General features: G+C 51.3%; 1 protein-coding gene and 2 long non-coding RNA genes across 4 annotated transcripts; 2 read left to right on the top strand and 1 right to left on the bottom strand.

Moving 5' to 3' along the window:
- The first annotated feature begins 222 nt into the window (after positions 1 to 222).
- On the top strand, positions 223 to 5,955 carry HOXD3 (homeobox D3). Of its 2 annotated transcripts, XR_012333067.1 has the most exons (3): positions 223 to 763; positions 2,920 to 3,971; positions 5,316 to 5,955. XR_012333067.1 is itself a non-coding variant. In XM_019923100.3 (2 exons), exons 1-2 carry the CDS (start codon positions 223 to 225, stop codon positions 3,675 to 3,677), a joined length of 1,299 nt encoding a protein of 432 aa, XP_019778659.1. In that variant the 3' UTR covers positions 3,678 to 4,516. The 2 variants fall into 2 exon arrangements, 1 of the variants encoding a protein (XP_019778659.1); XM_019923100.3 differs by lacking the exon at positions 5,316 to 5,955 and having other exon boundaries at positions 2,920 to 4,516.
- A 74-nt stretch (positions 5,956 to 6,029) lies between these two features.
- LOC141279174 (uncharacterized) lies at positions 6,030 to 11,263 on the top strand. The gene is made up of 3 exons (XR_012333069.1): positions 6,030 to 7,322; positions 7,656 to 9,687; positions 9,857 to 11,263. It is a non-coding gene; the product is annotated as an uncharacterized lncRNA (long non-coding RNA).
- Positions 8,110 to 9,486, bottom strand: LOC141279175 (uncharacterized). The gene is made up of 3 exons (XR_012333070.1): positions 9,353 to 9,486; positions 8,722 to 8,999; positions 8,110 to 8,244 (listed from the first exon to the last, which is right to left on the bottom strand). It is a non-coding gene; the product is annotated as an uncharacterized lncRNA (long non-coding RNA).
- Positions 11,264 to 14,128: the final 2,865 nt, after the last annotated feature.

The following is a 14,128-nucleotide window of genomic DNA, read 5'->3' as shown; positions in this document are numbered from 1 at the left end:
AATAAGTTGAACTTTATAAAATCTCAGATCCTCCTACTATTAAGTTGGTGGGAAGCAGAGAGCCTGGGCTAGTCCTTCTATACTGACTGGTCTTGCCAATGACAGTCCCTCTGGGGCCTCTCATTTTTCTTCTTTGCAGGTTGTCTGGAGCCTGGAGCTGCCCCAGCTCTCTCAGGATTTGGCAGACATTGGAGGTGGTGGTGAAGGAGACAGTGGTGGTCAATGTTATTTGAGCAGGGTCAGCAGGCCCCGGAGCTTCCTGAGTACACGATGCAGAAGGCTGCTTACTATGAAAGCCCAGGACTCTTCGGAGGCTATGGCTACAGCAAAGCTGCTGACACTTATGGCTATAGTGCCCCCCATCAGCCTTATCCACCCCCTGCTGCTGCCAACTCCCTGGACACTGATTACCCGGGCTCTGCCTGCTCCATCCAGAGCTCTGCACCTCTGCCAGCCCCAGCCCACAAGGGGGCTGAACTCAATGGAAGCTGCATGAGGCCTGGCACTGGGAACAGTCAGGGAGGTGGGGGTGGCAGCCAGCCTCCTGGTCTGAACTCAGAGCAGCAGCCACCACCACCCCCTCCTCCCCCACCAGCCCTGCCCCCATCCTCGCCCACCAACCCTGGAGGTGGAGTACCTGCCAAGAAGGCCAAGGGTGGGCCCACTGCTTCTGGCTCCTCAGCCACCATCAGCAAGCAGATCTTTCCCTGGATGAAAGAGTCCCGACAGAACTCCAAGCAGAAGAACAGCTGTGCCACTGCAGGTAGCTCTCTGAGGGGGCTCATGCCTGGGCTAAGTCCCCCAGACTGACCCCAAGAGACTAGCTCGCCCAGGAATTAAGAGGCTCAGGGCTGGAAGGGCAACTTTGGAGGCCATATGTGTAAACTCCTCATGCAGAAAAAAAGGTTTTTTTTTGGCTGCGCTGCGCAGTTTGAGGGATCTCAGTTTCCTGACCAGGGATTGCAGAGATTGAACCCGGGCCACGGCAGTGAAAGTGCCGAATCCTAACCACTAGACCACCAGGGAACTCCCTGTTCTTTCTTTTTAGTGTCTCTGATTGTGGTCATATCCTTACAGTGACAGGGTGCTCATGTCCATTCCAGGCTGCTGGCATCATTGCTGGACATGTCTCAGAGTTACTCATAGACAGCTCTTCCTTATACTGCCCTAATATCTGCTCTCCTGGGCTGCTGGTCATAACTCAACTCCTTCTTCCACCAACAGCTCTTCAAAACTTGAAGACAGATACTATGATCCCCAAATCCAGGTGGTTATGTAGCTCATATCACATGATTCCCACTCGCTTAAATTAATAAGAACTAAAGTCTATGGAATGCTATGTTAAGAACCATGTTAAGCGCTTTACAAACGTTGTCTAATTTCATTTTCCAAAGAACGCTTTGAGGTAGGTATATGACAAAACACCCATCAGGAAACTGTTAGAGATAAGTCACTTGCCCAAGATAACAAAACTACAAAATGGCACACCTGGGGAATTCTCTGGCGGTTCAGTGGTTAGGACTCCTCACTTTCACTGACGAGGGCACAGGTTCAATCCCTGGTTGGGGAACTAAGATCCCGCAAGCTGTGAGGCCTGGCGACCCCCACCCCCACCCCCGCCCAAACAATAAAAACAAGAACAACAAAAAACAAAACCAAAAAAACCCCAAATTACACACCGGAATCCAACCAGGGTCTGCAAAGAATAACCATGGGACTCTACTTAGCCCACCCCAGCTCAGTTCTCCCCATCCCATTAAATCCCTAATGTGGAAGCACAGATCCTAAGGGAAGAGGATGTACTCTGAAACAGGAGCAGCCCTGGGTTTTTCTCCCTGGAAAAGGAGACCCTGGAGTTGAGAATATTTCCCGTAGGTCCATTTAGGGGGTGTGGAAGAAGACAGGTAGGGCCGGGAGCTCTGAGGCCTTCTGCCTCTCTGTGCTCAGCCTGTTTGGTTCCTGAACTTTTCTGGCCTTGTGCTCTCTGATGTACTTTATCTTCAGGTAGATGAACTTGCTCCCAGACTCAGGGCTAGCTTGAGGCCTGGGATGTAGTTAGCTTGTTGTCAGCTCTCTGGTTTGCCTGCTGCTCTGTGGGGCTGCTGCTCGTAGGGGGACGTGTCTTCAAGTCTTTAAGTTCCTTCTCCTTCTGCCCCTCCTTCTCAGCTGCACACCCAGGCCCTCCCTCCCAGGAGAAATCCATTTGTCTTCCCAGGGAGGGAGTGGACAAGCTGCTGAGAGGTGGCAGGGGTGGTGGAAACCAGGGCTGAGGCTGCTGCTCCTAGCATTGCAGTATTCAAAATACGCCCAGCCTGGTCTTGGATCCTCTAAAACTCTGGGGCTGTAATTTTATGGTTTGTCACCTCCCTGCATTTGGGTACTGAGCTCATGGGTACAGCTGAGCTGGAGTGAGGTGCCAGGATCTCCACCCTCATTCGGTGCTTGGGGTGCTTTGCCCAGGAGCCAGACTCTGAGCAAGGCAGTTTGGGGCTGCCTCCAACCGCACCCCCCCAACCCCCTTCCCAGCTGTAGAGGCTGGAAGGACTGTTCAAAAAAAGTCTGGCCCTGCTTTGACAGGGGGGAAGGCCTTACCAGCTGCTACTAGTCTCTCATTAAACTCCTCCTCAGCCTTTGGGACGAGATGATGGGCTAGGCTGAAGGGGAGGGGGTGGGCAGAATGAGTTGGACTTCAGAAGGCAGATGGGAGTTTCAGGTGCCACTGATAGGTAGGCCTGGGGCCTTTGAGTTCTTGGAATCTCTTGGAATCTCACCTCTCAAACGCCCCTCCCCCACTCCATCCGTGATTAAGGTGGTGGGAGGGAGGGAGGAAGAGGCAGGAGCCTGGGAAGCACCTCTCTCTGGCCCAGGGCGTCCCCACCTCTCCCGCTCAGCGTCCCCTCTCTCTCCCTCCTTGCCCAGGAGAGAGCTGCGAGGACAAGAGCCCACCGGGCCCAGCGTCCAAGCGGGTGCGCACGGCGTACACAAGTGCACAGCTGGTGGAGCTGGAGAAGGAATTCCACTTCAACCGCTACTTGTGCCGGCCACGCCGCGTGGAGATGGCCAACCTGCTGAACCTCACCGAGCGGCAGATCAAGATCTGGTTCCAGAACCGGCGCATGAAGTACAAGAAGGACCAGAAGGCCAAGGGTATCCTGCACTCGCCGGCCGGTCAGTCCCCGGAGCGCAGCCCGCCGCTCGGCGGCGCCGCGGGCCACGTGGCCTACTCGGGCCAGCTGCCACCCGTGCCCGGCTTGGCCTACGACGCGCCTTCGCCGCCCGCCTTCGCCAAATCTCAGCCCAACATGTACGGCCTGGCTGCCTACACGGCGCCGCTCAGCAGCTGCCTGCCGCAGCAGAAGCGCTACGCGGCGCCCGAATTCGAGCCCCACCCCATGGCGAGCAACGGCGGCGGCTTCGCCAGCGCCAACCTGCAGGGCAGCCCGGTGTACGTGGGCGGCAACTTCGTCGACTCCATGGCGCCCGCATCCGGGCCCGTCTTCAACCTGGGCCACCTCTCGCACCCATCTTCAGCCAGCGTGGACTACAGTTGCGCCGCGCAGATTCCCGGCAATCACCACCACGGACCGTGTGACCCTCATCCCACCTACACAGATCTCTCGGCCCACCACTCGTCTCAGGGACGCCTGCCCGAGGCCCCCAAACTGACGCATCTGTAGCGGCGGCCACCGGCCCGAACTCGCGGCGCGATTACCTCTTTTGCTTGGGTGGCGGGGGTGGCGGGCGGGGCCCGCGGGGCAGCTCGGTGACCCCCGCCCTCGCTCTGGCCCGGTCGCTGTCTTCCGGTCTCGGGCCAACAGCGGCCGAGGCGCAGGCGTCTGGGCCTCCTCTCCAGGCTCGCCCTGCTTTGGGTGACTCGCCATAAATCAGCCGCAAGGATTCTCCTCTGTAAGCCTGACAGTGCCACATAACTGCGGACCGAGGGACTCTAATCTGGTAATGGTGTCCCGAAGGTAAGTCTGAGATCCGTCGGCGACGCGCCCTGCAGAGGGTCCAGAACCCGGCGAGTCCGGGCATGGCCCGCGTCTAGTTTAGTTGCGGAGACCTTAATTTATATGCTTCTTCCCGTCCCGTAAGGATTGCATCGGACTCAACGATCTGTATTTATTATTTGAAGCGAGTCATTTCGTTTTCCTGATTATTTATCCTCGTCTTAATGTATTTATGTGTATATCTGTAGAATTCTCCAGCCGAGCTTAGGAACGCGCTCCCAGGCCGCGGGGGCCACATTTCACCTCTTTAGTCCCCTTGGTCTGAACTAGTTGAGAGAGTAGTTTTGAACAGTTGTAACCGTGGCTGGTGTGTGTAGTTGATGTAAAGGATTAAGACCGCAAATTGTCCTTCACGGGTAGAGTCAGGCGGCCCCATGGCGTGGCATGACACCCGTTATTCTCTTCCCAATAGCCACAGCCCTCGCCACTCGACACAGTTTATTGATTTCAAATTGTCTGGTACTATTTGAACAAATATTTAAAATAAAAAATTTTCTCAGTCTTAAGTGTATCTGTGTTAATCACGCACACTTGCAAGTAGATCACTCTACCTTTATCTTGCGCACAATCCCGGTGGAAGGCCCCCCAGTAGGCTGACACTTGGAAATATTTTTTCCACTTATTTGGAATCCAGTACACAAACTGGTTCTGGGGATACTTGATTACCTTCCAACTATTGACTTTAGGTTGTGTGTGTGTGTGTGGGGGGAATATTTGAGGATGCAAACCTAGAAATGTTTTGTGTGGGATGACCTGGGTAGGGTGTTTCACTGCTGCCTGTTTTGCTCTTTCTATTGCCCTCTTTCTAGACACAAATCCACTTTTTTAGATTGCACTTACATTGGGGAGGCCAGAGCTCACTTTTCTGCGCTAAGTAGTAAAAAATAAACTTTGAAAGAAAACTGACAATCAAAGACACAAGAGAAGTCATAAGAAGAACTGAGCTATGAAAAAGCTAAGATGCAGAAAAAGAAATAATCATTTGAAGCCATGCACCTAAGCTTTTTCTCTAGGAAATTCTGTCACGATTTTTTCCTTATAGAAGTCAGTAGTTCATTTCTCAAGAAGACAAACGTTCCCCGTGATGTAAAGTAATAAAAGTTTCATTAATGGAACATAACAAGTATAAACACTTTGTTCACTCCTGCTTCTTTGGACAAAATGGGCAAAATGTCTTCGAGGATTTATAACCATTTTGTAAATATTAGTGTGGTTTTAGCTGGGGCGCACTACTTACCCCCGCTTCTCTAGAAGGAGGCACTCGGAGAACGCCTTCAGATAAGGTTCAATTCTTTTGTATTTCAGCAAAGTGGGCCCACGCATCTCTATTTGGTTTGACAAATAATGCAACTCCTACTACATCCCCGGTGACACGAGGTGACATTCCTATTGTGTGGAAATAATTTAACTTCTGATCTTCTGGTGGAACAACAATCGTTTCTATTTGGATGTTTGTGTTTCGCTAAATAGTGATGGCTGAAAATAATATTTAGTTTTCTTGTTCCTCTGTGCTGTTTTTAAAATGGCATGTTAGATTGGGGGGTGGGAGGGGATTATCCTTTTTGCTAAATTTCACTTCATCCGAGCAGGTTTAAAGTATACATGTTGTAGAAGTGTATCAACAGAATAAATGACTTCAACCGAAGGGATATTTTACCCACTTTCAAGGCTTAAAATTGTTTTTCTGTGAAATTTGCATCCATAGGCAGAATTTCTAATTGTCTTGTAAGAAATTATTTTTTAAAGCTATTAGGGAAATCAAAGAAGAGCTTGCTGCCTTGCAGGGATTACAACAACCCTTCTTAACTGGCTAAATATTAAACAGATGAGTTGTCAGGCTGTTTAGATTCCGCCCGGTTTTCCCTCATCTCCTCTTCCCACCATAAATAATAAAAATACATAATGCATCATGGCTCCAGGCGTTTTCCAGCGCGGTGTGTTACCGCAGGAGTATCTGCTGAGTCTGCGGGTGTCTGCAAGGCCCCAAGTGTCATCTGCGGCTTAGCGTTTCATGGATTAGATTTTAAACGGTGTCTAGCCCGGCTGACATAGCCTTCTCTCACACTCGGGCTGAAAGAAGCGCGGGGTTGGGGGCTCCCTCTTCAGGCAGCCGCAGCCGCCCCTCGCTAGTGGGGTGGGAGTTCTCTTGGGACAAACCTGCGGTCCTCTCTCACCTCTGGAGAAAGATTCCCTGAAGCTTCTGAGAGCCGCTCGGATGGATCCGTTCCTGCCACTGGCGTGAGCGTCATACGATAGCCACACTCGGTGGCTCCCGGCGCGAGTGCGGGCGGCGGCGAATCTGGGGAGGGCGCTTCCTGCGCGGCCGCCGACCAGGGCGAGAGCGGGGGCCCGCGCACGGCCATTTAAAACTTCATAAATTATAAACAAGCCGCCTTGGCCTTCGCCATAAATTCTGCTGCTTTTGAGCCTGCAATTAGTGTTAGGAAGCACCGGAGTCTAAACACAACCAAACGCCCTCTGAAGGGCTCCAATGCCCGAGGTTGCAAACCTTTATTTCCCAGTGCCACCCCCTCCGCACCCCGAGGTTTGCACACAGTCGCCTCCTCCCCCGCCACCACCGGCGGTGTACACCCGGCTGGCTTCCCGCTCTGCGAGGGAAGGTCACAATAGCTGCTCTATCGGCGAAGGCGCCCGCCTCCTCCCTCCCGGGTCTCGGAAAAGCAGAGAAAGAAGAGTGGGGGAGGGGAGCCCTGGGCCCGGCCTGGCGCTCCGGGTCCAGGCCTCTCCTTCTCTCGGAGCGGACTGCAGCGGGAAGGGGCAAGTTTGCAGCGGAAGGAAACCGCCATCCCAGACCGAGGCTTCTTCCCGGGAGCGGCGCGCGGGGGGCCGTGGGGAGCTCACCACGGCCTCGAGGCTGCTGGCCTCTCGCTACCGGGCGCTGGGTCCAGGGCGCCTGGAGCAGCGGGTCTTCCGGGAGCGGCGGCGCCATTGTGCGCGCGGCTTCCCACGGGCCCCGCGGCGGGGAGGCCGCACAAAGGCGGCGCGGGGGCCGACACCGGCAGGTGGTGAGGGGCCCGCCTCTCTCCGGGCCTTGGGCTCCAGGAGGCTTTTACCTCGTCTGCGCAAGGGGAGGAAATGGCTGGCTGGCTGTGGCCGTGGCCAGCTCTGCCTTTGTCCTACAGAGAACGCTTTGAGGGAGGTGGGATCAGGGAGTTTGTGGGGGAGTCTCCTGGGACCTGAAGAAAGGGCTCGGGGCCTCAAGCCCAGGCCCACGTATGGGGGGTGGCGGTCATTCGGGAGCCCCTGGTTGCTCCGTCGAGGCAGTCAAACGTGAATTAAAGCAGCGCTGAGGTGAGGTAGCTGGAATGGCCAGCTGCAAAATGGGAGGTGGGGTGGGAAAAGATTTCGGCCGAGGGAGAGCCTGCCCTGGCTACGAGGAGAAACTCAGGACCCAGCCTGAGTGGAGTCAGAAGACCCAACTGAGCTAGCCAGGGGGGTGGGGAAGTTGCCGAGGAAAGGCCTGAAGAGTAGTCCTGGCCCCTGGAAAGGTGGCAAGAAAGGGCGACTACACATTCTACCTCCTGGCTTTCAGACCTCAGCCTTATCCAGCGACCTGACAGAGAAGAATCCGCCTCTGATGGAATCATTAAGTTAACCCTCCATTTGTACCATTTCTTTGTACAGGCGTTCAGATGAGAGAGGGAGAGAATACAGAGCAAGTGCTTTCCCCTTGGAGCAACCCAAGCCTAGTCTCTATCAGAGACACATCAGCCAAATTAGTTTCCCAGGCCCCGGAGGGAGGCTGCTAACCTTGCTGAAAAGGAGTTTTTGAATTTCTATCTGTAAGGAGTATTAAAAAATAGTGATTAACTATACTAGCTACTCGTCCCTTCTCCCTCCCCCATTCTGTACCAGCCAACTGACCCTTGAGTGAAGTGATCTTCTCAGCCAGCAGGCTTGGGAGCCTAGGCTCCCCATCTGTTGAGGTTTTTCATTAGGGAGGGTGAAGAGGATATGTGTGTGGGTGTATGTTTGAATAACAAAGAAGAAACCCAACATTCTAATAAAAAGTGTTTCTCTGCTTGACCTGGGGGAGCCAGAAGCTTGTTTACACCATGAATATTCAAGGACAGTCACAGGCCTGTTTTGACTTTATCCTGAGAATTAGTTGAAACTTCCTCCTATAGACAAGAATGGGTTAATCCCAGTTAGATGCAGGAAGGTCCTCTTCATCTGGCAACTCTTGGCCTTACTCTGCTCCTTCTTTCAGAAACTGTAAGAAAAGAATAGGGCGAACAGGAGTTTATATTAAATAAAAATAAAAAGAAAGACAGAAGTCTCCAGTCCCCACAGGCCTACAGCCTGATTACTTCAGGGCACTGCAACTTCCCTTAGAGGGGCCTGGGTGAGCAGACCCATCCCTAGACACTTTGGGCACAGGGAGCTGAGGCTGAGTTGCCAGCCACACCCTCATCACCTCTGACTACTGGCTCACTTAGACCTCTCTTGCAGAAGGCTGGGATGGAGAGAAAAAAGATAGGGTAGATGAATCCTCTGTACTTACTACACTGGTGATACTGGTAGTGGAGAGGATCATCACAGAGGATGAAATCTTAGTTATCATTGCTCCCTTGTATTCTACTCCAGCTACAAATGCCCTTATTTTGGGGGCTCAAAGTTGGTTCTCAATGGATTTTTATACCTGGCCCAAAGCCCATGCCTAAACACTTCGCTCAGGTCTCATACTCACCTTGGCAAGTTAGGAAAGTACAAAGACAATTCAAAGACCCACTTTCAGGCCCGGTTCAGCCTGAAGCACAGTGAACAAAAGGTTTCCACACATGCAGGAAGAACCAAGGTAAATAAATGCATGTCCAGTCATTTGCAGTAGCAGAAGCAGGCGAAGGGTCCCCAGGAGATCAGCATGATGGGAGATATGACGGAAGTCTTCTTGTCCCAGGTCTTGTGGCAAAATATCTTGACTGGTTCCTATATCTAGTCTGGATCATTGTTATGGAAGAATAATAACTGGAAAACCATTCGAATAGGATTTTAACATTAGTAAGAGCCCAAGGAGGAGATCTTAATTTAAATGAGGATGCATGGAGAACCCCGATACAAATGCAGTGTTTTTGCTGGGGAAGTGGGGCTAAAACCGGGCCAAGAGGACCTGTTGGACCAGGGCCCTTTTGAAGGATCGGAAAAGAGTGTCCCTGACTTATGAGGAGACAGGGAGAAGGTCTTCTGATGGCTCTATTGTTCAGAGTGCTGCCTTACAAATACCACATCCCTCCCAACTTCCACAAGGGCCCAAGGGCCAAGGGAGCGGGAAACTGGGTCGCTTGGGCTGAGCTCCAGGCAGTGGCAGAGCCACGACTGACCTCCCTCACCCGCGTCTCCTAACCTCTTGGGGCAGCAACGATGCCATCGCCGCCGCCGGCAGAAAACACACAAAGGAGGCCCCCACCCATCCTCGAACCTGGGGACACACTGGGGAGGGGCTGGCGTGGACCCCGAGTCCGAGCACCTCCCACCCCCGCGGGGAACAATAGCCGCCGCCTTCCCGGGGCGGCGGGGCGGTCGCGCTGCACAAAGGCCGGCTCGGCCCGCGCCATGTGACGCACGCTCGATCCCGTCTCCCGGAGGCGGCGCGGCGCGGAGCGGCGGGCGGGTGGGTGTTCCTGATCCACCTGGAACACTTTCTGAGAGACAAACGGTGAGTTAATCACCCAACCGGCTGGCGACCGCGTCCCCCTGGCCCGCGGGGAGGCCGGGGGAGGGGCGGGGGTGAAGGCCTGCTCTGCGTGTGTGTCTAGGGTGGGGGCGGGAAAGGTTAGTCCTATTAAGAGTTCATCAATCACCGGTGTGCACTTTTCGCTCGACAGCGGTCCCTCCTACTTCGGAGCAAGTCCGGGCCAGCTGGGATCCGACCAGAAACCGCAAGCGGAGGAGACACAGGCACGCAGGCTGAGCGCTGAGGGCGCGACCCGCCGCCACGCGCTCTGCCGCGCGAGGCCCGAGGGCACCGCGGCCGCGCGGCCGCCCGCCAGCCCAGCCTGCGGAGCACGCAGGGCGCGCAGGCCCCCCAACTGCCCGGCCCCAACGCCTCCCAGCCCCGCCTCCCACGCACCTCCCGCCGCCCCCCCCGACCCCCTTCAACGCTGCTGTCCCCCCAGAAAGGGACAAATCCATCTCTGAGGGCAGGACAAGAAAAATCTCAGTGGGTCGGAAGGTTCTTGCATACACTTTTATTTAAGAGTTTTATACACGATGTCCCGAGGGATCAGAATTAGGGGAGACGCTGAACTAGTTTCGTTCTCTCATTCACCTGCAGGACTATTTGTGTGGGAGGAAGCAGGATGAGACCCCTATTGAACTTGGAACTAAACTTGAATGCCATTTAAAATAACCATAAAAATACACTTAGAACACTAACCACAATGATATGTCTTTTCTCTCTTTTATGGTGTGAGGGAAGGATTGCAGTATTTCTGCTTTGGCTCTTTTGGGTTCATTTTTGAAACACCGTGAAGGAGGAGACTACAAGCGGTGGGGGCGGGGCGGGGGCAGGCTTCAAGTCTTACAGCTGTTCACAGCAGGAAGGCCTGGATGAGCGGGTAGCCCGGGCCTTGTACCCCCTCTTGAGCGGTACCTGTTGTCCTCTCCGTAATAAGTTCTAAGAGAGTTCTGGGCTACCCTCTCTTTAACCTTTGTTCTAAGTGACAACAGATGAGAAGTTTCTCAAGTTAATGTGTTTGCCTCAGCCCATAGGAAAGAGCCCCTGAAGGATAGAAAGTCCCAGATTTCTCTCCCTCCCCTCAGCCCTCTTCTCTCTCACCGTCCTCTTGGGTGGAAAAAACTTGCTCTGGAGGAATGGTCTACTGCCATTTTCCTCAGAAAGATAAAAACTGAAGCATTAAGCCTTGCACAGGGTCCTGAACTTCTCAAGCAATTAAAATACAATTAAAATACTCTTGTCCTTGGTTCAGAGTCCTCTCTCCCTTCACCAATAGCTACTGAACAGCTCCTATGTGCACTGTGCTGGGCTCTGGGATACAAAATTGATGTGTACGCCCTTCGATCTACTGGGGGGAGAAAAAGAATTAATCCTAAGACAGTGTGACAGATGCTATAACATAGGTGTGGCCAAAATGTTCCTGGAATAAAGGCTCCACTAACAGTATCGTCGTGTCAAAAAAGGCTTCTCAGAAGAGGTGAATTTGGGTCCCTGAAGTACAGGAGTTTTTTTAGGCCCAGGAAGGAGGGACATACCAGGTGGAGAGAGCAGGACATACCAGGTGGAGAGAGCAGCACATACAAAAGCAGGGAGGGAAGAAAGAGCAAGGTGTGGACCTAGAACAAGGATAGGAGCTGGAGTGGGGCATCTGGCTGGACAAGAGAGGTTGTGTAAGGGCCATGGAAAGGCGTCTGGACTTAATGTGTAGGCAAGGGAGAGCCACTGAAGGTTTTAAGCTGGGACATGTGGTTACCTATTATCTATATTTGGAAAGCTGACTCTTGGGGATACTATGTCTGAGGGGACAAAGGAGAGATAGCAAGCAAGAAGAACAAAGGAGGAGGCTGCTGCCATCATCAAGCCTAGAGAGGAAGAAACTGAATACGGATGAAGAGGAGAGCATTTAGGAGGAAGAATTCACAGGACTTGGTGATCAATCGGATCAGTGAAAGAGGAGTTGTGGTTATTAATCCCTAGGTTTCGATTCTGACGCCTGAGGGGGTAGTCAGGTCATCCACCAAAACGAACAGTGGAGGGGGAAGAGAAGACTCCATAGGGGAAATGAATGAGTTCAGGTTTAGGTCTCTGTACATTTGTTTCTGCTTTGCTAACTGATACACTGTGTGACCCTAAGAAATTCACTGAATCTTTCTGGCCTTCAGTTTCATCATCAATAAAACAGTCAATAAAGACATCTACTTTGTAAGTTTATCATTAGAGCAGTGTGCGTGTGTGCATGTGTGTGTGTGTACTCCCACACTTAGGTATTATCTTTACCAGGTCCAAGTGAGTGTCCTATATAATGCTAAAACTTAGGGAAAACGTCCTCTTACCCACACCATGATGATCAATACTTAGATCCTGGGTGGCCAGTGAGAAATGTCTCAGGGAAATTAAAAACAACACCCTACTGCTTTCCAGATATTGAATCCAACCTAATGCTTAGGGCTAGGTCAGATCAGATTGCTAATCAGAGTCCCTCAGCTTCCAGAGGGTACTCTCCAGGGGAACATGCAGAAATGTGGTCTTGGTATCAGACCACTAAAGGAGAGGGCTCTTAGCAGATGTCAAAGCTTCTGTGCTTTTTTTATACCATGTGTCTTTCAGGGAATGCTCTTTGAACCTCCTTAGGCTTCCTTGTGGCACAGTGTAGTATAGGAAAGAGTGCTGAACATCTGACTTTGGCCATTTACATTGGATGTGACTACAGTAAATTGTTTATCTTTTTTCTATGTCAGTATTAGCGTTTGTAAAATAAAATTATAAGAGGATAAAATATGATAAGGAAGAATGACATTTTTGGAGATGCTATAAGGGTAAGTAAAAGGTATTATTTTTCATTGATCAGATTGGCAAAAATAAAAAAAAAGTTTAATATCCCACTGACTTGTCAAAGGTGTGGGGAAACACGAATTTTCATATGCTGCTGGTAGAAGTATAAATTGATTCGCTTCTAAAGAGATCAATTTAGCAATATATATCAAAATTGCCAGTGTACATACATTAGACTAAGTAATTTCATGTCTAGGAATTTTTCCAATAGGCAAAAATTTGAACATGTGTTTCTAATACCAAAATGAAAATAAATGCCCATTAATAAGGGACTGGCTAAATAAGTTGTGGTAGATGCATACAATAGAACAGCATAAAATTGTAAAAATAAAGTAGAAAGTTCTGTATGAAATGATCTTCAAGATATAATAGGGGGAAAAGCATGGTGCAGAAGGGTCTTGTAATATGTTATCATTTGTGGAAAAATGCGGGGAGATGTATCTATAACCAAATATATATTTGTCTATAATTGTAAAGGTATAAAGTATTTCTGGAAAGATATACTCATAAAAGTGGTGAAGAAACTCGGAAAATTGTTGTCCATGTGAAGGGGAACTAGGTGGCTGGGGACAGGGGTGGGAGAAGGGCTTTCACTGCACACCATTTTGTACCCTTGAATCTTGAACCATGTAAATTCAAACTTAATACCCTTTATAAAGATAAAGGAGCAAAAAAAAAAAAAGATCAGTATAATTGACCTGGGTGTACCTATGTGTGTTCACACATGTCCTTATTTGTACTTGCCTATCCAGCTACATTAATCTAGGGACGCCTCTTGTTTAGTCTCCAGGGCCCTGATGCTGATCAAACTGAACAGGAAATGAGGGGATCCTTTACCTTTGCTTGGTGGAGGGTGTGAGGACCCGGGCTCAGTTCTGCCCTTTCTCGCAGGAGCAGCTCAAGGTGGCGCCTCAGAAGTCTGGGGCACAGGTTTAGCAAACAAATGGCAAAGGGAGGGATGCAGGCCTCCCAGTCAGCCCCACTGGCCGTGTGGTGTCCTTGAACACTACTCTGTTGCTCAGCGTGGAGGCCACCACTGTGCACAGGACGGGCTGCCTGACTCCGTCCTCTTTGCACACTGTGGGGATTCAGGAGACCCAAGCTTGTTCCCTCATCTTTTGAAGGATGGCTTTGTCTTCTAAAGTCTGAGTAAATAAAGTAACTTCCCCACTAAAATGAGGGGTTTGATGTCGCTTATCTCTAAGGGGTCTCCTAGCATTGACATCTTATGCTGCTAAAGGTCAATCTCTAGCCAGAGTGAGAGTCACACCTTAGGCCAAGGGACGGTTGGCCCCCTCTGGATCCTGAGGGCTCGAGTGCTCATTCCAGGCAATCTGGGAGACATGGAAGGAAATGAGAGTTGGCTCCTCTCTCTTGAGACCCCCATTCCTACTCCTTCCTTCTTCCCATTGCCTCAGAGCCACTCATCTTTCTCTGAAGGGATTGGGAGAGACAAATCCTTTCTTTCACTTCCTACCCCACTGGCATTCTCAAAGCCAAGTTAGGGAAGTGGCAAGAAGTAAGCTGGGTCTCTTCAAAGCACTATTTTGTCAGCAAAACTTGAGACATTCCTACTGACTACCTTTTA

The sequence above is a fragment of the Tursiops truncatus genome, chromosome 7, assembly GCF_011762595.2.
Source record: "Tursiops truncatus isolate mTurTru1 chromosome 7, mTurTru1.mat.Y, whole genome shotgun sequence".
In the NCBI taxonomy this organism is placed as follows: domain Eukaryota; kingdom Metazoa; phylum Chordata; class Mammalia; order Artiodactyla; family Delphinidae; genus Tursiops; species Tursiops truncatus.
The sequence above is the reverse complement of the archived record's forward strand: the minus strand, read 5'-3'. Positions and strand labels throughout refer to the sequence as shown.

Coding starts and splice junctions, on each gene's coding strand:
- HOXD3 (XM_019923100.3), top strand. CDS start 223: ATGTTATTTGAGCAGGGTCAGCAGGCCCCGGAGCTTCCTGAGTACACG. Junction 764..2,919: donor GAACAGCTGTGCCACTGCAG/GTAGCTCTCTGA, acceptor CTCCTTGCCCAG/GAGAGAGCTGCGAGGACAAG.